The following is a 24,248-nucleotide window of genomic DNA, read 5'->3' as shown; positions in this document are numbered from 1 at the left end:
TTTTATATAATTTAAATATTTATAAGTATATTATTCAAAATTTAATATCATCTTATATTTTAAAAATATATTATTCATTAAAATAAAGTAATTAATAAAATATTTATTAATTTTATAAATTTTATAAAATTAATATATTTATAAAAATATTTAAACTAATTGTTAAATTAATTAATTTTTTATTTTATAAAAATTATTGTAAAATATAAGTAATCAACTTTAACACCTTAAGTCGATGTATATATATATATATATATATATCGTAAAATACATCTTTAATTATAATTTTTTAATGAATAAATATATGTTTCGTCTTTTAAATAATAAGAGCAAATCACTTTATTTTTAATTTTATAACAATTTCATTTTAATTTTTTATGTAAAGATTAAAATGATAATTTATTAAAAATATTAAATATTAAAATGAATTTTTTTTGTAAAATTATAAATTAAAGTGATTTACACTTATTTGAAAAATTAAAATAGATATTTATTAATTAATAATAACGTGTTATTTTTTTAAATATCTATTCTGTATTTTTAATAAAATTAATAAAAATCATTGACTTGGTGCTTGTTTAATTTACAAGGAGTTAAGACGTGTGAAAAGGAGTTTATAAGATTTATGAAGTGCGTTTCCTGGGAGTAAAAAAATAATTACTACGTATCGGCAGAGGTTACAACATCAATAAAAATAGACCCTTACTTCAATTAGGAGAGAAAGAATGGTGATGATATATTTTTTAGTTTAAAATTAAATAATTATATATTATTTATGATGATAAATATATAATTAATATATCAAATTTATATTAATTTATATCTTTTATTTTAAATAAATATTTGAAATATAAAATTTGTCTTCTTTTCTCTCTCTCTCTCTCTCTCTCTCTCTCTCTCTTTTAGAACCCCCTTTTCCCATGCAACCATGTAGAAAACAAGTGTGTTTCGTCCTGAGAATAACCAAATGACATCTATGCATAGAAAGCCACAAGTCACAATTCACAATTTTCCTTCCTCAAGAAAGAATGTGGTCATGGAAATGAAATAATAGAGTAAATATGTGTCTAAGTAGCGAATAGTTATGTTATTAAGAAATTGAACCATTTGCATATAATAATTTTAAGAATCTTACTTTAAAACTATCAAAGATAAACAATATGGAGTTAGTTGATTACAACCAAAGTATCTTCCCTTCTTTGCTTAATTGGTTCCTTGGCTGCGATGGAATCTACATGTATTTATTAGTTTGAACTATGAATACACATAAATTTCATCATTAGGTGCAGTGTACATAATACCATCCGGAAATGTGCAGTGTGCTGGAATTCTGCTATCATCATTAGGTGCTTAGATACAATTAAATTCTATCAATAAATCACAAAATGTTCTTAAATTACAGAAATCCGACAGAATTTAATGGGTACACCTTCAAATACAGCAACTTTAGTTTATAGAATTAATTGCGATTTTATTCACAATAAAAATAAAATAAAAGAGACCAGAAATTTGCTTTATTTTCTGGACACCAGTAACAGGATGAAAATGGTCCTCCACTATAATACACCCACCATGCCATATGGCCTACTTTTATTATTAGCTTTTGCTCATGACCCTTAACAAATTGAGGTTTTATACCCATCCACTTCAACTTCAAGAAATATGGTCCTGAAGTAGAGCCGTAGAAGCATACCCTAAAAATGAAATTTGAATGAAGTTCTTAATACGTACTTAGAGTAAAAAAAATTGAAATAAAAAATAAAATAAATCAAAACTTTCCATATGAATTAAAATCACGTTACGTATCTTAGCTCTAAGTTCCCTCGTGTAGCTTTTCATTAGTAATAACAAACTTATAGAGACTTGTATATTTAATTTAAAAATCAAATAGTCATATTCTTGAAAAACTTTCGTAAACGAGAAGTTAATTCAAGCAAGACTTTACTACCCCAGATAACACTTAACTTTAGCAATGGAAAAATATACATATTATATCATCCCTGAATTTATATTATTGGAATCTATTCCTATGTTAAAAACAAATGTTGCACGCACAAGAGCGTTAAAAAAAAAAGATGGTCCTTTGATTCGTTTTTAATGCTATGCCTTCCAAGATTAAAACAAGGGTAAAGTGTTCACAAAAAGAAAAGGACTAAAGTAGAGATGAAAACCTTTCTGTAATCACAGGAATGTAATATATGCCAATTATAATTTCGAAAGAATCTTTTATACATGGAAAAAATCTATAATTTGGAAAGTTTTAAGCAAATACTTTGTTGTCTTTGCAAAGTAGTAGGTATGGTATATGATCGGCTAGAAAAGAAAACGAATATATATATATAAACAGTTCTTATTTAGAGTATAGACAAATAATTTATGTCCAATGGACCCAAATTTCAACATTGAACTCATCAAGAATATATCTTAACTTTAAAGAGCTATATATTTCAGATACTTAAGTTATGAGGGAACTCAACTCAATCCACCCTGCTGCATTTTTCTATTGTCGTTGGTTCAAACCTTCTTGGAAGAATCAGTATTGGCTTCGGATCAGGTAATCTGCATCCTGAGGTTTAGAAACAATAAGTTTATTGTGTTTAATCCTTGGGATGCAGATTACCACTTCCTTATGTTATGACCAATTCATAGAGCATTTAAATCAGTTTGATGAAATTGAAATCCTTCTTTACTTGAAGAATACTATACTATAGTGTATTTTGTATTTGATTGAACTGCTATTGGAGTTCCATTGAGGCACTGCTGCAGATGAGAAGAGTCTCTAGTGAATGCTGAGTAATAAACCACTACATGCTCCACAGGTAAAAGAAGCACTATATCTATCTACCTATCCATATGGAAGCATATCAAGCGAGATAAACATCTTATGATGAGCCGGAGAAATAAATTTTAACCATAGAATTATGTGCATGTAAGATTAGTAAACTTCAAACAAGTTAAAATCTTGATAATGCAAACTATGCATGAAAAGTCAAGATTATTTTTTCTTACACTCATACTCTTACCCTATACGTTTCTTATGCCTTGATTTTATCAATATGGGTAAATATATAGATTATGTTCATTAGAAAGTGTATTACACTGGAATTTGCACTTGTAAAATTGCTTACAAATAGATAGACACAAGTAATGGGCAAACACTGTCTATATTCTAAGTGGATAACCAGAAATACTTGGGAGGCACCAAGGTAATTGTTTTCACTTTCTCCTTTTATATAACTTTTTCCTCTTTTTCTAAAAGATTGAACAAGTTTAGCACAGGGTATAACACCTTAATTTAATTTTTTAAATAATTAAACTTTGCAAAATAGAAGAAATAAAAATTTCTATTCAAGTAGTTTCCAAAGATATACTTCATTAAAATATTTCAAAATAACGATAGTTTACAATTTGCATCAAATCATTGTTACATGACTAATTTAATTACATTAGAGTTCTCAAAAATAAATTTCTAGTCCTATAGCAGTCTCATTCATCCCTTCACTGAACTCAGTGTTGATCATCTTGGTCACCTAAAAAATAAATGTAAAGGTGAGTACTCTACACTATCACACACAAGCACAGAGGCTCACCTTCGCACATCATACATATTCACTACCAAATTCAAATCATGCATCAATTAACACATTCGTCACTTTTCAGCATTTCATACCAATCCACATACAGGTGTGCTTACTGCACCATCAAACAATCCACACACACGTGCACTCACTGCACGTAGTCATAGTCACTGTGGCACTGTAATCACAGTTTCACACCATGGATGGTCGTCGGTTAACTCTCACCTCACAAATACAATGTGTGCGGTCAAGAGTCCATTGGCAAAGGTGTTAGTCAGAGGCCGAGTCAGGAGGAGAGTATGTGGCCTGTGATGCACCCACTCACTGTTGGTGTCACCACCACCCTCTTTTACCCAAGGTATTTCTATCGCCCCATCTTCCACACTTCTAGTGTATCGTTAAACCATTCATAACTTGCAATATATTCACAATCGCATTTAACATGCCATTTACACACATTTTAGCCACATTTTCAATCACGAACAATATTTACATTCACACACAGCATGTATGCTCACATTCACTCATTTCACATCCCATACACACACCAATTCCAACACAATCCATATCCATCATACACACCATTCAACATCTTTACACTATACTTTACACAATCTCACTACAATCAATCAATTTCATTAAAACATACATCTTCCTATATTTTAATTATGCACATTACAACACATAGCAAATTAACGGAGTTCAAGCACAAAATGAGATAGGATAGATTCTCCCCTACCTCAAAATGATGACCCACACACAGAATCAACAAAGAAGGCACTCCCCACACAAATTTCGTCCTAAATACATGGAAGAATCCCATGAGGACTAAGGAAAACCGAGAAAACAATGAATGGGATGAGAAACCGAAACCTTAACCATTAAAACTTACCTCCAAACGCCTCAAATGTGGTTCTAACCTTCAATCTAGCTTCCAAACGGCCGTTGAGGCAATTTAATCGATAAAAATGAGTTTTGAGTTGAGAGAATCGAAAGGAAAATGAAGAGAGAAGAGTGGGAATACGTTTCCCGAACCCTAGACCCTTCAAATACTCTTCTGGTCAAGACACTCTTCCTACAGGGAGATATTCTCGCTGCAGTGACACCCTCTCTTGCTACAACAAAAATCTCAGAGGAAACTGCACTCTGGTTTCTGCAAAATCTCGCTACAGTGAAATTGTACCAAAAAATGCACCCTTCACTAACGCAACAGTTTCACCCCTCTCTCCCCAGTGCCTTCTCACTACTACAGCGAGAATGACACAATTTCATGCTCTTCGCCCATGACCTTATTACTACAGCGAGAATATCATGCAACACCCACACTTAGCCTGCATATATATATATATATATATATATATATATATATATATTCAATCAATTCTAGCCGAGTCACAATCCACATCACATTTCAACCATAGTATACGGACCTCTTCACAATCATATTCACATTCATACATGTTTACGTCATTACACACACATACACATCATTATATACATAAATCAAACATACAAACGCATGAAAATTCACTTATATACTTATATTAATATATCAAAATATTATTACAAAAATTTGGAGCGCTACACAGGCCAAACAGGAATAATTAGCTTAGATTGTTCTATAACATAGTCCAAGAATTTTGGAATTTACGAATCACGAATTTCAAGCCTTGTGCAGCACTCCAATAGCTTCTTCCCTGCTTTCTCTGAAGTCCTTGCCATCTTTGAAGATGAGAAATTCCATCATCTCCACACGAAAGAATATGAAACTTCCGCATAAATGTGTAATGCAAGATCCGAAGTCTTTGCCCACCACGGAATTCCATGCAGGTCCATATGCTTGATCGAGTTTCTGTCTATCAAGTTAATTAAATGAAATAGTTTCAAGTGAAAGATTAAATACATGTTATATGCGGCAAAGCACAAGGATATCAGTGTAGTTATGTAAACACTCAGTTATGACTTATGTATATAATTTACAAACAAAACTATGGACATAATTAACTGTTGCAGTATTTACTGATACAGTAAAGTGAATGCAAATCTTTTGAGGCATGTGGAATATTTGAACACTTGGGTGAGTCATTATTTCAAGGAATAAATCATCAAATGAAGATACGTTCCAATGAGAAAAGTAGATGAAATGAAATCATTTCAATTAAAATAGGTAAAGAAAGAATGAAGAAAACTTTACACGAAACCATTAGAAAATGACCCTTTCTAATAAAAATTAGAAAAAAAGACCTTGATACATGATTTCTTCGGAACTTTGTACTCTGATAGAACTTAGTAAACTATTTGATTCATTTAGATAATTTCACCCAAAGACAAGGTGTGGTTGTTGTTGATATTGAGTTACATCAGGGTGGGAATAAAGTAGGGCCTAATATATTAGGTTTTTGAAGGCCCATCCTATCATTAGTCACTTCATTATAGCTTGTGATGTAACTTAGAATGGCAAATAATGAATACCTTACGGCTTTATAATGAATCAGTGATTCTACATTTTGGTTGATTCTAGTATTGTGGCCATGTGGGCGTTATTTATTTTTTCTCCTAAAAGTTTCTCATATTGAAATTCTTTCTACACTTGATAGTACCAGATATTGTGAGAGATAGCTTTATAATATTTTAAAAATAATAGTAGAATCTTGTAGTTTGTTGGATGAAAGTATTTCCTGCTATACTTATATATTTATTGTTACTTTAATTTAAATACTTTAAATATTGATATAATTATAAGAGAGATAAAATGCTATTTAAATAAAAATGTAATAAATATATAAGTGTAAATGGAGTTACCCTTTTTCCATCTGTCAATTAACTTTTTCTTCTTTTTTTATGGTCAAAGTGTGACATATGATCTAAACCAAATCATGAGAATTCTTATCACTTACCAGAGGAGAAGGAAGTTCCAGGAGAGAGTGTGCTATATGCTGAGTTATTTATTTAAGCCATTCTTAGTCTCCGTAATCATATTATAAGAAAAATTAATGCAAACGTCTTAGTAAAGAAAAATGTTTCAAAATTGCTCCAAACATGCACTAGTCTTTGAAACTTTTGCTTTTACTACATTCCTTTATTATAGGAGGGGATAGCTTTCATTTCTGGTTTTTTTACCAGTTCAGAGCAATCTTACAAATTACATGCTAAAAATAGAATAAAAAAGATAATTACTTATTTGTAACAGCTTTTGTCCCCTTGGTATTGTTACTGATTATATATATATATATAATACGCGAAACATGCATAGTCATAACACAAAACAGTTTGCAAAACTTGTGGGGCGTGTCAGCATTTGGTGAATTTTGCCTATTCAACATGTGAAACTCAACATAGTGGCACAAGACAGCCATATAAATTTTGCAAATATATACCGTATATATATAATGACAGTGTCACGTGACAAAAATTACTCAAACTGGTAAATAATTTTTATTTTATTTTCATAATTTATTCAGAAGCCATTTTTTTTTCTCGTCTCGCACCCGCTCCTCATCAGGCTCTCTCTGGCTACCATGACAGAAAAGCATATTAATATCTCAATTTTGTTAAACTATACTCAAGAGTACATAATAAAAAATTAATAAATAATATTTTAAAAAATTATAATATTAATATATTAAATTATATAATATTTTATAATTTTTATAAAAATTTACTTATAAATTTTTATGGTATAACTTTAAATACATTAAAAATTTTATTATTATATACCAGAGTCAATTTTTTTCGGGGTAGGGTGAAATTAAATAAATATGCTTTGCACAACATATTTTTGCAGAGGAGCTTATGACATTTCCTTTGCTTCCCAATTCTCAGGGGACACAACAAAAATTAGAGTTTTGCTATAGTAATTCATGTAATAAATATTAACATTAAAAATTAAGGAAAAAATAATACTAAAAGCATTTATAAAACTACAACTAATTTTGTCCATTTACAGGACGAAAAATAGTTGAACCAAGAATTTTAGCTGTATATTTATATACTTTTACTGTTTTATTAACATTAGGTATTAGAATTAATTTGAAGTATTTAATGATAAAATTTTATATAAATAAATATTTCATAAATATAGTATAATAAATATTTTTAATAAAATAATATATTATTCTTAGTTGTTTAATTAAAATCATTCTTAAATACTAATATTAACAGTTAAAAAATTTTAATGCATACATATATTATCATTTGTGAGTAAATATACATCTGTGAAAATTAAGCATGTGTTAATGAAAATAATAATTCTTTGATGTTTCTTAATTGTTAGGAAACGTTAGAGGCACGTTGAATTGCTAGTTTTTTTCACTTTATAGCTTTAAAAAAATTTAAACGTTTGAAGGCACAAAAATGTGAAAGCAGCACTTAAATTAACATACTAATCATAAGACAGCATGTAAATTAGAAAATAAAAAGTTAAATGGGTGTGAAATTTAAGATAGACCTGCTTTATGAAATTAGCAATGGACTGGCAATCAGAAACTTCGTGTGCATCGAGTGCTTGGTGAGCTAACTCCATAACATAGCTCTGCATATCCTCTGACATGTCTGTCTCTCGCACCACACCTTTTCCTTCCAACATCTTCACCAAAAGCACCAACAACACTTCCACTGCTACCACATACACAAACACAAACACATATAGCCTATCAAGTGCATACAATAAGAAACACACTGCTTGTGCAAGCAAATCCTCAGTGGTCGAGATTTTTAGATTTATAAAATCTTCCCGTGTTCATATTGTTCACTTCTTTATTGTGTATTGGCCTAAAAAAGGTTCTTTCATTTTTCTTTCATCATACAAAATGGATTTTGTAGTCATTTGGTGATGTTACAATCCAAACAGTTGTAATGAAAATATCGCCCTTGACGGGCACCTATTTCCACCAATCAATTTTAAGGAAAAATGTATTTTTATATTTTAGACATCCATGTGTGTATATATATAATTTTAGTACAGTGCCAATTAATTAAAATACATCATAAATATAAATTTTATATTAATTATTACAAAAGTTAAGAATTTTTTTTTTGCTAATCAAAAGTTAAAAATTTTAGCTAATATAATAATCCATTATTAAATGATAGTGTAAAAAAGGTGTACACAATTAGTATATTTAAATTAGTTTTTATAAAGAAATTATATATATTATGGTGTATAGTGTCAATTTTAAATAGTTCAGATATGGGAACTATTTGGTACTCTGGAATTCAGTGGGAAGTTGCCAGAAACATTAGCTGGCCTATTTGAACATATTTGAAGTCGAAGAACTTTAACTTTGCGGAACATGTTCTTACACACCAAGTGATTGAGGCTGCGATAATTTTAGAGTTGTAATTGCATTGCTGGCTAGGGTGGGCCAATATGTGGTCCTCAATCATAGCCGACATCACGTGAAGTTGTTTGCAATTTAAAACTATAGCACTAGGCATTGAAGTAACACCATTTTGGTATGCTTCAATTGTGTATTCAAGTTCTGATAGGAATGATACTAGTTGTATAGCTGGAAATTTCCACGTATTTTAAGCTGAACTAAAGCATCCTCGTTGTGCTGAAGCTGCATCAATGATTGCCACAAAGTTCCCCATAAGAAAAATGTCAGGTAGATATTGATCCATTTTCTTTACTTTTGTTGAAATTCTAGAAACGGACTGGTCCCCAATTGCATGAATTTAGCTTAAGAAAGATCTTTAAAAGCTGAGAAGGTTGGACTCAAAAAGTGAATTGTGGTTATGCCACCCCGTTGAAACCATGAGTACAACGAAAAAGAAGGTTCATCCGCATCTTACGCGCCTAATTGAGAAGCTTAGCTGGTATTTTTTTTCATTACATTATACATGACACAAAATTATAGCATAGAATATGCGAAAAGAGAACATATTCAACTTGTCCTCAGAAATATTGACAGCAAGTAATTTCAAACATTTTATAACGAGCAGCAGTATCAAATATTCGAAAATCTAAAGAGAAATGCAAAAAAATATACATTTCCACTAAGATACCAAGCAAATAATTAATGCATCTTCCAAGACCACAGATTCATATAGTAATGGAAAGAAATCGAAATGAATCAAAACTGATAAGGTAATCTATTCAAAATTCCAAAATTCCAAAACTCAAACCATAAATGAAATAGGAAACAAAGATTCCTAGCTACACCAAACCCTGTTTAACCCTGTTACATTATTATTATAGACAAACGCAAAGAAGAATACAATATTGGCAACTGAGATTAGTCCTAGAAAATCTCATCAACTTTACACAGAAATCACATGGGGGTAACAACACCAACATCAACACACTTAACCCCCATCCCCATCACCCTCCTATTTTTTTCCCAAAAAAAGAACTTTGTAACAAAGAAAATTGTACAATACTCAGATCTGAGAAACGAGAAACCGAAACTCCTCTCTACAAGAAAATGACAATCCCAAAGAAAACCAATAATTTTCTGTTAAAAAAAACCCGAAAGATACCCTTTCTTTCCTTCTTTCATTTTCTTTTATATAAATATATTTTTTTTATTATTATTACGAAACTCTGCTCCTGTCTGTACCAGAAAATAAATAAACAAAACGCCGAGTCTTTAACGCGTGGCACCGAGTCTGGATCGGAGCAAGAAAACACTGAGTTCCTGACCGGGGCACTCGTCCGGGTTAATGAGATGAAACGACTCGGAGTCAGCGTTACCGACAACGTGTTCGAAGTTGGCGCGCATGTACATGAGTTCATCGGAGGCGGAGCCGGAGGCGGAGGGAATGACGCCGGCGCCCACGGTGACGCAGTGCATGGTGCGGAGAATGGATCGGACGCGGTCGCCGGCGCGTCGGCGAGCGGCAAAGCCCGTTTTTTTCCCGTTGCAGAAGGCGGTCCAGAGGGGGACGGAGCGGAGGGGGAGGTGGGGGCGCGTGGGGGAGGAGCACTCGAGGGCGATTCGGACGAGGCCGTTGCGCATTTCGCGGACGAGGTGGTTGGTGGAGAGAGGGAGTTCGAGGAGGAGTGAGGGCTTGGGGGAGAGGCGATCGTGTTGGACGCAGAACCACACGTGTCCTCTTCTGTTTCCGAAGATGGTTCCGATTACCATTGATTTTGAGGGACGTGGTGGGGCTGCGGTGTTTGTGGCGGTGGAGGAGGAGGAGGAGGTGGAGGGTGAAGAGGGGTTTGTTGTTACCGTGGTTGTGCTGGGGCGGTTCTTGGTGGTTGAGAACGCGGGGTTTTGTTGTTGTGGTTGCTTTGTGGGGAAGAAACATGGGAGGAAGAATCGACGGAGAGTGTCGATGGTCATGGTTTGTTTCAAGAATTGGTGCGAGCGGAGTGGAGTGAAGGAGTGTGGAAATGTGCATGGTGGATATTGGTACGGTCCGTGCATGTTCATATATAATACTAATTACATGGATATTGTAAGCGCCTCACGCACTAACATGGACCAAACAGTTAGCTCTTCGTCTTTTCTACGGTCGCTTTAACCCAATCCCATTTAAATATTTCATCAAGGGAATTCATATTTCAACTTCAATAGTGGACAACTCCCTCATCACTCGCCCACATGAAAGAGATAAAAATAATTGTATTTAACATGTTATATAATGTTTTTTTTTCATGTTTTAATAATTAAAATGTTTCAACAATGAAGAGTGAGAAAAAGATTCTCTTTGACATAATTCTAATTACCAGTTAAACTTTATACAAATATAAATATTAAATTAAAAATTAAATTCATATATTTTTTTATAAGGCTTCATTGTTATTGATAAAAAATGAATTGTTAATATTTTTTTATTGAAAACTAATTATATATGTGTAACTCATTGTTGTATAAGTATGATGCTATTCCTACATTATAAGCATAGAGTAATCTTATAGGCCTCAACCAGAATTCTTTCACTCTTCATTTGTTACGGGCATATTTTGATGTTATAACTATATAGATTGTGTCTCATCACATCACTCGAGGATTTAAAATGTGAAATGCTTTATGGGAAGCGATCACAATATTTTGGCGGCGGTGACGACAGTAACTATACTTCGTTATTTTGTGTTTCATTATTGAGGCTTTTTAAATATTATTTTTCTATATAGTAAATTTTTATAAATTTATTATTCAACTTTATAAGTCAAATTTACGATTACTCCATGAATTTACGTAATTTTATGAGTTTGAGATAAAAATTAGCATGAGTTAGCAAGATAAGTGACTCAAGAGTGAGTAACTATTTTTAAATAGTTAGATGTATTTTAAAATCTATAAACAATTTAGATCTTTTACCTATAACTCAATAATACAAGTTTATACATATTTATTATTTAATCTTTCATAAAAATTTTAAAATTTCTCTTTAGACCTTCACAACTTTTTATTTTGTATCTTAAAAAGTTATTATGTCTTGTTTTCAAAACTCTATATATTGTATTTTTCCTTCTTTACCTTTGTATATGTTGTATCTTTTAACCTTATTTTAAGAAAATATGTATTCAGATGCTCATTCAAATGCAGTTTTAATACATAATAAAAAATAACTTTTGAAATAATCGGTTCTTTCAATTCGAATTTCTAGTTTTGCGTGAATCAACGGAGAATTGTGGCCAAGCCACAAAATTGGGCTGAACAAAATCCTCCATATGAAACACTTGAATTGGAAGGAGATGCTGATGACGAGCAAATAAAGATTGCTTTTAGATGTTTAGCCAAATTTTATCATCCAGATGTTTATGATGGTAGAGGAACCCTTGGGGAAGGTGAAATAGCAAAAGCTAGGTTCATCAAGATTCAAGCTGCATATGAATTGCTTATAGATGGGGAGAGGCGTAGACAATATGATATGGATAATAGGGTTAACCCTATGAAGGCATCTCAAGCGTGGATGGATCTCCACAAACCCTATTTATGAAGTTTTATGATTTTTAGAATTAAGACTTTTACATTCACTCTTATAGTCTCAATTCATCATGAAAATGAGATTTTGTATTGATATATTATTCAATGCCCTTTTAAATATTTTTCATATTCTTCCTATATAATAGTCGTTTTACATTGCACAAATTCTACAACTTTTGCTTAAGCTGTGTTTTTTCACTTAAGCTAAAATTATAGACAAAAAAATTACTCACTAAAGGTCAATAGCTTAAGCAGGACATAAATCGCTTAAGCCATGAAATACAGTACAATAATAGCTTAAGCGATGAATATTAGCTTAAGTAAATATCACGGTAAATAAACCCTTCCATTATAACCAATAGAAGGAGAGTTGATGATAAAGATTAAATTTTAACTTCTTAACATTTTAGGTTATAAATCCAAACAAAAACCTTTATATGAATTCACAAACTATATTTTGAAATTAATATGTATCAAAAGTCATCATTGACAATTATATGAAAATTTTACCATGTGAAAGAAAAAGAGCTCAATCAAGCTCTCTATGCATGTCTCTTCACAGGTTTTATCATAAGAAGGAATGAACAATGGAAACTATATGATAACTTCTCATTTCATATTTAACAATATATATGAAAATTTTACCATATGAGGTACGCAAATTATAAGAAAATAATTAGTCTAATAGTCAAGACACGAGCAAGGAATGGACAATGGAGACTACAATATGTAGGAATCAAGCTATTAAATAAGCTTTTAAAAGTATTTAAATTTGTTAAGCAAATTCATGCAATGGCAGATATTATTGTTAAAAATTTTGTTAAGATCATTTGTAAGAGAATGCAAATTTTAATGTCGCAAGCATTTTTGTATGATACAAAGTAATATTTAAAGTATATAGTTTAATTAATTGCTTAATTAATATATTTTTTTAAGTTAAGACTTCTGCCATAAATTTAGGGTTTGTGTGGGAACATGCCTTAATTAATCTATTATTAAATAAACTATTTTGTCTGAGTTATCATACCTTAAATTTGTTCATAAAATTTTATATAATGAACTATATTAAAAAACTTATTGAAATAAGTACAAAATAAAACAAAAGTAGTTATGAATATTCGTAAGCTTTTGAAAACTAAAAATTTTTCATTAAAATCAATTTAAAAAATTTGTTTTAAAATTTTCATAATAAGATAAAGTAATTAAAATGTTTGAAAATAGTATCAGACAAAAATTGAAACAAATTTGATTGACTTTTCACTTTATTCTATTCACTATTCTTCTAAATCCAATGATAAGTTAACCATTTTTATGATAATTTGGCTTAAGCTTTTAAATACTATTACTGAAATTATAAAAAAAGTTCAATACCACTATAAAAAATACTAATTATACCATTAACAAAAGAAAAATGTGTTATTTAACGGTCATTTCAGCTACTTAATTAAGATTTTGAATATTAAAAAGCTTTACCAAATCATTCGTAGGGTTAATGTCAACTTTTATAATTGAAATGTATGTTTAAATTAAAATTATAATAAGTAATAAAAAATTAAAATTCACAAAAAATATACTTTTTATACTGTGCTATTTTGAGTTTGAGATTTGTGATCGTAACATATGACTTAACTAAGTAATATGATCAAATTAATTAAATTTTATTTAATTAGACTACTAATATTTTATGGTAAATTAACAAATAGGAAAAAATATATTTTATTTTTAAATTTAAATATACAAGTTTAGGTGAAGATAAGAATGAGTTCATAAAATAATGTAGCTAATTATTTGTTGTCTTGCTTATGTAATGATAGGAGCTTACTATTTTGCTGAAGCTGAACATATATTGCTTAAACTGTAGATAATATGCTTAAGCGATGACGTCCTTGGCTTAAGTGGATTGTATATCGCTTAAGCTTATAATACTAGCTTAAACCAACAAGTTAAAGCTTAAGCGATAAACATTTAGTTTAAACAAAATAAATATAGTTTAAACAAAATAAGTCCAGCGTAAGCGAATTAAATAGAGTTTTAGCGAATAAATTCTAGGTTAAACTAAAATATTGGGCTTAAGCTAAGATTATCGCATGCTTAAGCTAAAAATATCTCACGCTTCAACTGAAAATAGCATACTTAAGCTAAGTTTAAACTGAACCTTAAAGTTACTATACATGCTTATGCAAAACATTTTAGCTTATGCTTATGTGAAAAATTAAGCATTGTTCTGAAATGGAGTAAAGAGGTAAGCTACATTATTAGTAAGAATTTTATTGTATGAGTTACCTCTTGCTACATTGCTCATATTATTCTCTATGTATTTATTTATATATTATCAAGTTCTGAACACTTTTTACAAAATTCAAATCATGTCACCCTGTATAAATAAGATGATTAAGCTTTTAGAAATTAACATGAAGTAGGAGATATATGGCAATTAAAAGTCAAATTCAATTAAACAATATCCTTGCCTCAAAGCCGACAACAAAAAATGTTATTATACCTTATAAAATGTTTGCAACTTTGTGCTTGCCAAATATATTTTATTACTGTTATTTTTACTAATCATAACATAGATTTAAGCCTATTTATAGAAAAACAATTAATGTTTTAAATGAGATATCACTTTAACTGAGTTGTAATTCAATTTAGCTAAACTATACACTTAAGCAAATTGTAACAAGAATTTTAGATTAATCTCTGTCTTAGATTAGCTTAAGCCACAATTCAAAAGCTTAAGCGAATGTATGTTAGATTCATATATGTTTTTTTATTAGCTTAAGCGAATGGTTTGTGGCTTAAGCTAATTTTGACGAAAAAATTTAAATTCATCTCGGTCGTTCATTAGCTTAAGCGAATGTGTATTAACTTAAACGAATTTGATAAAAAATTATATTCATCTCTGTCTAAATTTAGCTTAAGCGAATAACTTTAGTTTAAGCGAATGTGTGTTAGATTCATATATGTCTTTAATTTGCTTAAGCTCATATATTATGACTTAAGCTAATTTTGACGAAAAATTTAAATTCATCTCGGTCTTTGATTAGCTTAAGCGTATGTTTGTTATATCAAGCAAAAAATTATGGCTTAAAGCTAAATTTACAGCGAAGTGAATTCCTACGTTTTTTCTTATTCAACAAAATCTCTATAATCATTACCTTTATTCTGATTTTTAAGATAATTAGGATGACTAGACATGATTTCAAATAGGAAAAACTTACAATTGAGAATATAACAATCGAAATGAAGAATGGTTATGTAGGTTTAGAGTTCATGGTAGATATGACAAACGGGTTTGCATACTATTAAGGAGGAAAAATAAAAAGGAATTGAAATAGAAGAAAGAAAAATTAAACAAAGCTTTTACGATAATATTTCAAAAGAAGATTATCTTACTTTTTCTTCAAAAACAAAGATGAGAGTGAGTTTGAGAAAATATGATATGGTTCCTCGTGAATAAGCAATTACGTTCTTTCTTAACCTTAAAAAGAATTATATTAAAGAATGACCTATTTTAAATATCTAAGAAATTGATATCCTTTATCTGCAAAATTTGATAAGGATTAATTTTTAAATATTCACATTTTTAAGACCTAGTATAACAAGTTATTTTGCTAACTTATCTGTGAGTTACCTAATATGCTAACTCATGCTATCCTTCACTTGAGTTTGACAAAAACTTTCATATATACATCAAAACATTGCATGTTCTTTTAAGTTAACCCAACATCTATTTAAATTTTATATTTAGGAAGAGAAGAAAAAGGTTGAAAAGAGTTAGTAAGATTTAATTCTTATTTAGAAGTTAATTAATTGTAAGAACTAAGATTAGCAGATTTTTTTTAAACTCTAAAACCTTCCTATCCTTGATTTTTTTAGTTTTCTCATTTTATTTTTTTTTTAGTTTTAGTGCCTCGTGTAATGAAGTTTATTATTTATATTTCTATTTGTTAGATTAAATATTCAACATGGTCTAAAGTTAAAATAATAAGAAAATAAATTTTTTATTTAAATTTAATTTTTAGAGTGAAAATTTGTTTAAAAATTATAAAGAATAGAAATAAAAAAATTTTAAAATATTAATTTTTAGAAAGAGAAACATTTTTATTTTTTGAAAAAAAACAAAATATATGAATAAAAAATATAAAAAGATAATAATGTCATTTACATATTAAACTCTTTATTGTCCTCTCCTTATTAAATCCTCTCTTCTCCTCTCCTCCTTCTCCCTTCAAACATTTTTTTTTTTATTCTCTTCCAAACTCTTAACTAAAGAATTAGAGATCACAATAAATAAAGTTAAGTTACATACTTATAATATTGATCTATATATTCACATTTCAAAAAATTATATATATTTATCCTTATACCCCCTAAATAATAACTTTCATTCTCATCTTCATATTTACTAGATACTTAAATTTTCATACTCACTCTCATTACAAGCATTTAATAATTAAAGTATAATTTATAATTTTTACGATATAATATAAAATATTCATTAAAAAAAGACAAAACACTCACTTTAGTCCCTGAAAGAGTTTAAGTCTAATATTTTAGTCCATGGAATATTTAAAATGTCACGTTAGTCCTAAACTTTCTTCTCTGTCATTTATTTTAGTCTTTGAACCCAGACTTCGTTAAAAAACCGTAACAGAAAGCTGAGTTGTCACGTTAAGTATTACATTAGAAGCGCAGTTGGCAAAACAACTTTGTTTTGGAAGATACGTGACACCTTTGATTGTGAAACAATGTTGTTCTAATTGAAGCTCTCGTTCCTCATCAATAGTATCGAGTTCCCGTTTTGTTCTCTTGTTGCTGTTGTTATCGTTGACTCTGATTTTCGTTACCCTTTTGGTTTTGCCCCTCATGTTTACCACCCTCTACGTCACTATCAGAAGAGCTTGTTGATTCTGAGGATTCTTCCTCTTTCACTCTTTTTCTCAAATACAACCACCTCGTAAATTCTCTCAACTCCAAGGTTGATGATGAACTCTCACTCTTTACTATGGCTGCTTCATGCTTTATTTCACTCTCCACGTCCTTCTTTCTCTTCAACCAATACACGTACATGAAAATCATCGCTAAGATTTCAATGCCAACAATATCACACACCACAATAAAAAGACCACTTTGTTTTTGTTTTGAAGACCCACTTGGTGTCATTGGAGAATCAAACTTCTTTGGCATTGCAACACTTGCAAGAGGAGAAGACTTTTTTTGAAACAACAGCAAGGAAAAGGTCAACGATGGCGTTGCCCAGAATTTTCTCTGCGAATTCTGATGGGATTTTCTTGAAAAATCTGTTGTGAAAAATGTTCAAGTAATACATGACGTCACCACCAAAATCCAGAGGTAGAGTCCCATTCAGCAAGTTGAAAGATAGATTCAAAACTTGCAACGTTCGCAACTCGCTAGAAAAAAAATAGAACATATAAAGTGTTGGAAAACTAAATCGTGCAAGGAAGTAAGGAACCTAATAATGGAAGCAAATACCCCAATAATAGAAGAAAGAAAGAAACGTAAGAGCTTCAAACAAAACAATGTCGTTTGAAAGTTAAAGGTGCCACGTTAGCTTCTTAAAACGACGCCGTTTTTATCAATTGGGCTTTTGACATGACGTGACACTTAACGTAACAACTTATTCTTCTGTCACGGTTTCTTAATGGAATCTGAACTTAGGAACTAAAATGAACAATGGAGAATAAAATTATGGACTACCATAACATTTTAAATATCTCAAGGACTAAAATGAACTCAAACTCTGTCAAGAACTAAAGTGAGGGTTTAATCTTAAAAAAACTTCAAATATAGTATAAAACTGCAATAAGCACAAATGAATTAATATAATTTAAAGTTTCAACAAAGTATTAAGGTGAAATATTATAAATTATAATAATTTATCTAAAATTAAAATGAAATATTATAACAAACTTCTAATATAGTTGCTTTGTTTAGTTGTAAATCTTACTTATAATTAGTTGCATATTTTAAAGTTAAATTAATAGAAATAATCAAGTTATAATATTTCATTTTCAAAATTAAAATTTTACAATTATTTATTTATTTTTTATTTAAACTACAAATATTATTTACTATAAACAATAATATTTTATATAAATAAAACTATCACAAATGATAAAGCTCTCCCCAACTTGAACTTGTGAGTGGAAGTTAAAGTAAATGTAATAAAGATTTTTCAATTTCTTTTTTCTTCTCAAATATTATTTCATCCTAATTAATTGGAGAAGTTAAAAGAATTAAAGTTAAAGAAAGGTTAAATTATATACTAAAAAGATTAAATTTAGAAAAAAATTTAAAAATTATAATAAAATTTGAATATAATATTATACAGTCAAATCTAAATCAAAATGCTCTCTTTTAAAAATACTTTTATTTAAAAATTAAGACTCAAAATTTATACATGAAACTAGATTAATGACATCTTGTTTCCCTTAAATCCAGATCTCACACGGGTCACGCATCAGGATGTGGTGGGTGAGTCTACCAGGTTTTTTTGCATACCAAAAGGACTTGACTCGAGACATTACTTAAGTGATGTCGAGATCAAAATGCTCTCTTTTAAAAATACTTTGATTTAAAAATTAAGACTCAAAATTTATACATGAAACTAGATTAGACCTTACTTAAGTGATGTCGAGATCAAAATGCTCTCTTTTAAAAATACTTTGATTTAAAAATTAAGACTCAAAATTTATACATGGAACTAGATTAATGACGTATTGTTTCCCTTAAATCTAGATCTGACGTGGGTCGTGCACCAGAATGTGATGGGTGAGTCTACCACTGGAGGTTTTTTACATACCAAAAGAACTTGAACATAAGACCTTACTTAAGTAATACTGAACCACTTGTCACTCGAACCAACCTCCATTAGTAAAAATCTACACTTTTAATGGTAAATAAAACTAAACAACACATATTTATTCATATTTTTTTTATTGGTTGAAGTGCATGGATTAACAAAGGAGATTAGATAATTTAAATCTATTCAGGTTTTTATTTATTAAAACCATTGCAGCTATTAAAAAGGATTGATTACATCATTACACAAGTTTTTCCACTACAATTAGCAAAGAGAGAAAGGAACAAAAATAATGTAAAATATGACTAAGTTATATGATTGAGAGAGATAATGAAACACAAATTGTTGAGAAATTGTTACTAGTTGGGTGAATTTATGTGTAAGAAAAATAATAATATAAACAACAAATAAAACTTTTTTCATAAGTTAAGAATAACTTATTTTTTAAAGTTTTAAAGAAATTAAATAATATTATCTTTTTAAAAATAGAGAAGTATAAATTAATTTTAACTTTTGAAAAGAGGTATATGTTATTTTTCATACTATTTTTCTTCTCTTATAAGAACTTATCTACAAGTTTAAAAGTGTTAACATTATTCAAGTCATTGCCACCTAACCATATTGTTGTGCCACTTCTAGTTGCCACTGCCTATATGATCCTTATAAGAATAATGTTAAAATATTTGGCAATTAATAAACTAAAGAAAAATGTTGCTCTACCCGTTTTCCTCATGCTCTTAGGCGAGTATGAGGTTAGTAACTCCATCATAGGAATTGTAGCATAGCCCTCAACTAGGCTAGATAATGCAAAGTGTAGCATAAGGCAATTGAGGTAAAGAAAGAGTGAAAAAGTCCTACATTAAGTAACAAAAACTCATAACTCAATAGCCTTAAGTCAACTTGTATGATTATGGTTCATTGATGAAGATCTGTCTGATATTTTAGCTCACTCACATTCTCTAACACAAGCCACCAATGCTTATGAGTGATTCAAATGGGTCATATTTTAGTGCATCCTCAACTAGGCCTAAAACCACTACGTAAGCAATAGAGAACATAATTCTTGCCAATTTTTTGTGTTCAATTGACAATCTTTTAGTCTCTTTGGTTGTTTTCTTGGTCCAAGGAACATAGATTTTCTCATAAAGAAAAATCAATGAACAAAGAGCTATCATAGGTACTAAACTCATCCAAGTTGGTGGAACACTAAAATATGGTCCAATTAATGTTTGTTTGCAATGCTTGAAGGATACCAAAGGAAGTTGTTTGTCCCATAGAGAGGAAGCATATAATTCCTACTAAAAAAATTAGTACTATAGATAATATTGATTATATTTCACTTGGGTCTATAATAACGAAAGTTGTTGGTTTTAAGAGGTAAAAGCAATAGTACAAGAAAAGAAAAATAGTGAAGAAGCAGAACTTTATGTGATAACAAAATAGAGTAACAAAGAGTATTAGCTCGAATACAATATATTTATTGTAATATAACTTAATACATTCAGAAGTAACTGACAAAGAGGTCATACCCCATGATTCTAGCAACCACTACTAATAACTTAGTTGAAAAATAGAAAATAGTTTATCCACTAATAGGTAATAACAAATCCTAAGAAAAATAATTTGACTTATTCAAACTGAAACAAATCTGAAACCTTCCTAAAAATATGCAACACTCCTACAAACTCCTAGCTTCTAATTCCTTAGAAATTTGAACCTACTAAATGAAAAAGATTTGGTAAATAGGTCAACAGTTTGGTCTTCTATGTGACAATAAGCTAGATTTCCATCACCATTTTCTTAAACTTCTTTTAAGCGAAACAACTTCACATTAAAATGTCTAGTCTTCCCATGAAATACATGATTATGTGAAATTGAAATTGTTGCTTGGTTATCAACAAAAATTTCTATGCTTTTATCTTCCTTTAGACTTAAATCTGTTAAAATATTTCTCAACCAAATAACTTGATTCATAGCTACTACATCTGCAATAAGACCAAGATTAGTCATCTCAAAGACATTCTTCATTTTTAGCTTGAATTTATTAATTAGTGCTAGGTTGCTTTTGTCACCAAACAATCATCAACACACAAAGAAATGATTAAGATATCAGCATCAACACACTTAACATAGATTATTGCTTAAGATTGACTTTTTTGAAAGCCTAAACTCAACAAATGATCATTAATTATGTTGTACCATACTTTAGGTGCTTGTTTCAAGATGTATCAAGCCTTTTCTGGCAAATAGATTTTATCTTCTTGTTCTTTGATCACAAAACATTTTGGTTGCTTAACATGAATCTTCTCCTGCAAAAAAATCATTAAGAGAGGTTGACTTGATATTTATATAAAGCACTTTACCACTCATTTTGTGCTACAATGGCAAGTAGCAACCTTATTGTGTCATGCCTTGCTACTAGAGCAGAGGTATTTCGAGAATCAACTCCAAAAATTTAAGAATAGTCCTTAATAACAAGTCTTGCTTTGTGTTTGTTTAAGAAATCATTGAGATTGAATTTTGTTCGAAACACTCACTTCACCCCTATAACATTTCTATTATGAGATCTTGGAACCAACACCCAAGTTTGATTTATCTCGATCATGAACATCTCTTCCATTGCAGTTAACTATTTCTTCTTCATAGTAGCTTTTTTAAAATAGACAAGTTCACAGACAACTATATTGCACACTTCTACATTGCTTTTTTGATAGATGTCAAAAAGCGACCTTATGTCTCAAACAAGTGAATTATCTATTGTATCTTCAAACTCCAATACAATATTTTAATTCTTCTTTGAGTCACTTCAGCACTATTTTTTATCCTCCATGAAGTGCATATCTCTACTTTTAAGAATTTTTTTAGTTTGAGGTTAAAAAATCCTATAAGCTTTAGAGGTTGTGTTGTAGCCAATTAATACTTTGGGTTCAACTTTTTTGTATAGCTTATCCTGCTTAACTTAGGGGACATGTGAGTGGCACAAGCAACTAAATACTTTAAGAAATTTTAGAGAAGGTTTAAAATCAAACCATGCTTCAAAATGAGTTTGATATTGTACAACTCATATACAAATTCTATGTTTAATAAACACATATGAATTTGCAGCTTCAATCCAAAACTTCTTTAGTAATTCCTTTTGATGAAGCATACACTTGACCATCTTCATAGTTGATCTAATTTTTCTTTCACTCACTCTATTTTGTTCAGGAGTGTAAGAAGCTATCAATTGATGATCGATCCCAACTTCATAACAGAATTGTTAAAACTGATTAGCTATATACTTTTTTCATTGTTTGACCTCAAAATTTGAATACAGTAATTGTTTTGATTTTCAACATGTGTTTTGAATTTTCAGAACACTCCAACTACTTCTTATTTGTATTTAAGAAAGTAAATACAGCATATTCTTATTAGGTCATCAATAAAAATAATATAATAAAGACTTATTTTAGTGATAGAGTTCTTTGTGGTCTAGCAACATCAATGTGAACAAGTTGCAATTGTTATGAAATTAACAAGTTCATATATGTTTTATACTTTCTTTAATTGATATCTTACATGACCATTGTGAATGTTAATTTAGATAAAAGAATATTAATATTACATTATCATTGGATATTGATAGTATTTGTATAAATGATTGGTAATTACAAAAAAATTGAAGTTAGAGTTAAACAGAATAATAATATAAAGGATTGAATGAGTAAACTTATATGCCATAAGTTTCTCTCCTATAAGTTCAGTCAAGAAGTGTGTTGTGTTACTTACTTTAAATTTCATTTATAATTCATTTATTTTTAAACACGCTTGATATAAATTTTGTTATTTAGACAATTAAATCAAAAAATTCTTAATAATTGAAAATAATTATTATGAGACAATAATTTAAAAATTTATTTTAGAATCATTTATTACTTGTTGATGAATAATTGAAAATAATTCTTGTAAAATTATTAGAATTTAGATATCTTAATAGGAAGGTAGAATTGAGATTAGAGATTTGATAGTAAATAATAATTTTTTATTATTTTATTTTTTATTTACCATGTATTTAAATTGATATCAAATCTATTTAAATATGAGTCTATTCTAATTCGACAAGTTATAATTTTTACTTTGGAATGTAATTAACTTAACTTTAATGAGTTTTCAAATACACACTAAACATAGTGATCTATAAAGCTTACTTACTCGGTGGAAATAGGAGTTTTGTATGGTTCTTATTAAAGTAATAGTAGGTTGAATTGAGATTAATATATTTTACCAAAAGGTAAAATTGAGATTCAAAATAATATTTATTTTTTTATAGTTAATAGTATTCTTAAAAATTTATTTTTTCACTAAATTTAATAACACCGAGTGTTATTATAGTCAGCCTATCTAGTAAAATAGTAGTTTTATCGGGGCTTTTGTAAAAATGTCATGTTGGGTATGATGGATTCTGTTTCAAAGAAGAAGAAAAAAGGTTGTTATACATCCTGCAATGGGCAATACAAAGATAATAATAATAATAAAAATATGTGATAAAATACAATAAAAATGCAATACATGGATATGAAAATCAAAATTTATTAAAAAAATATCTACAAAGGATTTCCACCTTTAGATTACTTTAATTTTTTTATTATAAAATTTATAAAATTAATTTGCGCACTTTTCTTTAGATTTAAAATGTAAGTATATGAGGATACATTTAAAAAAAGATAAAACATTAACTCTTACTTATACTAATACTGGTAAATATTTTCATTTATTCCACGAGTATTTTTAAATACACATAAATACAAAAATATTAAAAATATGTGCTAAAATTAATTTAATTAATAAAAATAAGTTTAATAGAATAATTTAAAATTAAATTTAAAAATACAAGCATTTAAACTGAGGTTTGAAAGCAATAAAGATGATCGCTTTTCTAATGGTTTTCAAACAGTCATGATGCTTTAATAAAAAGAAAAATGATTCGAT

At 29.3% G+C, this 24,248-nt stretch overlaps 3 protein-coding genes across 3 annotated transcripts; 1 reads left to right on the top strand and 2 right to left on the bottom strand.

Moving 5' to 3' along the window:
- Positions 1 to 5,241: 5,241 nt before the first annotated feature.
- On the bottom strand, positions 5,242 to 8,163 carry LOC113863911 (dynein light chain 1, cytoplasmic-like). The gene is made up of 2 exons (XM_027497693.1): positions 8,026 to 8,163; positions 5,242 to 5,430 (listed from the first exon to the last, which is right to left on the bottom strand). The coding sequence occupies exons 1-2, from the start codon at positions 8,161 to 8,163 to the stop codon at positions 5,242 to 5,244; spliced, it is 327 nt and encodes a 108-aa protein (XP_027353494.1).
- Positions 8,164 to 10,168: 2,005 nt separating this feature from the next.
- On the bottom strand, positions 10,169 to 10,867 carry LOC113862414 (protein MIZU-KUSSEI 1). The gene has a single exon (XM_027495500.1). It carries the CDS (start codon positions 10,865 to 10,867, stop codon positions 10,169 to 10,171), a length of 699 nt encoding a protein of 232 aa, XP_027351301.1.
- On the top strand, positions 10,866 to 12,470 carry LOC113862413 (NAD(P)H-quinone oxidoreductase subunit T, chloroplastic-like). Its single transcript, XM_027495499.1, has 2 exons — positions 10,866 to 10,982; positions 12,138 to 12,470. Exons 1-2 carry the CDS (start codon positions 10,866 to 10,868, stop codon positions 12,468 to 12,470), a joined length of 450 nt encoding a protein of 149 aa, XP_027351300.1.
- Positions 12,471 to 24,248: the final 11,778 nt, after the last annotated feature.

The sequence above is a fragment of the Abrus precatorius genome, unplaced genomic scaffold, assembly GCF_003935025.1.
Source record: "Abrus precatorius isolate BTA unplaced genomic scaffold, Abrus_2018 Scaffold3, whole genome shotgun sequence".
In the NCBI taxonomy this organism is placed as follows: Eukaryota; Viridiplantae; Streptophyta; class Magnoliopsida; order Fabales; family Fabaceae; genus Abrus; species Abrus precatorius.
This window is presented reverse-complemented; position numbering and strand designations above follow the sequence as displayed.

What these genes read in the sequence shown, in the direction of transcription:
- LOC113863911 (XM_027497693.1), bottom strand. Translation starts at nt 8,163, where the DNA reads ATGTTGGAAGGAAAAGGTGTGGTGCGAGAGACAGACATGTCAGAGGAT. An exon ending in TTGCTAATTTCATAAAGCAG is followed by an intron (nt 5,431 to 8,025) that starts GTCTATCTTAAA and finishes CTTGATAGACAG; the next exon opens with AAACTCGATCAAGCATATGG.
- LOC113862413 (XM_027495499.1), top strand. Translation starts at nt 10,866, where the DNA reads ATGGTTTGTTTCAAGAATTGGTGCGAGCGGAGTGGAGTGAAGGAGTGT. An exon ending in ATACTAATTACATGGATATT is followed by an intron (nt 10,983 to 12,137) that starts GTAAGCGCCTCA and finishes TCGAATTTCTAG; the next exon opens with TTTTGCGTGAATCAACGGAG.
- LOC113862414 (XM_027495500.1), bottom strand. Translation starts at nt 10,867, where the DNA reads ATGACCATCGACACTCTCCGTCGATTCTTCCTCCCATGTTTCTTCCCC.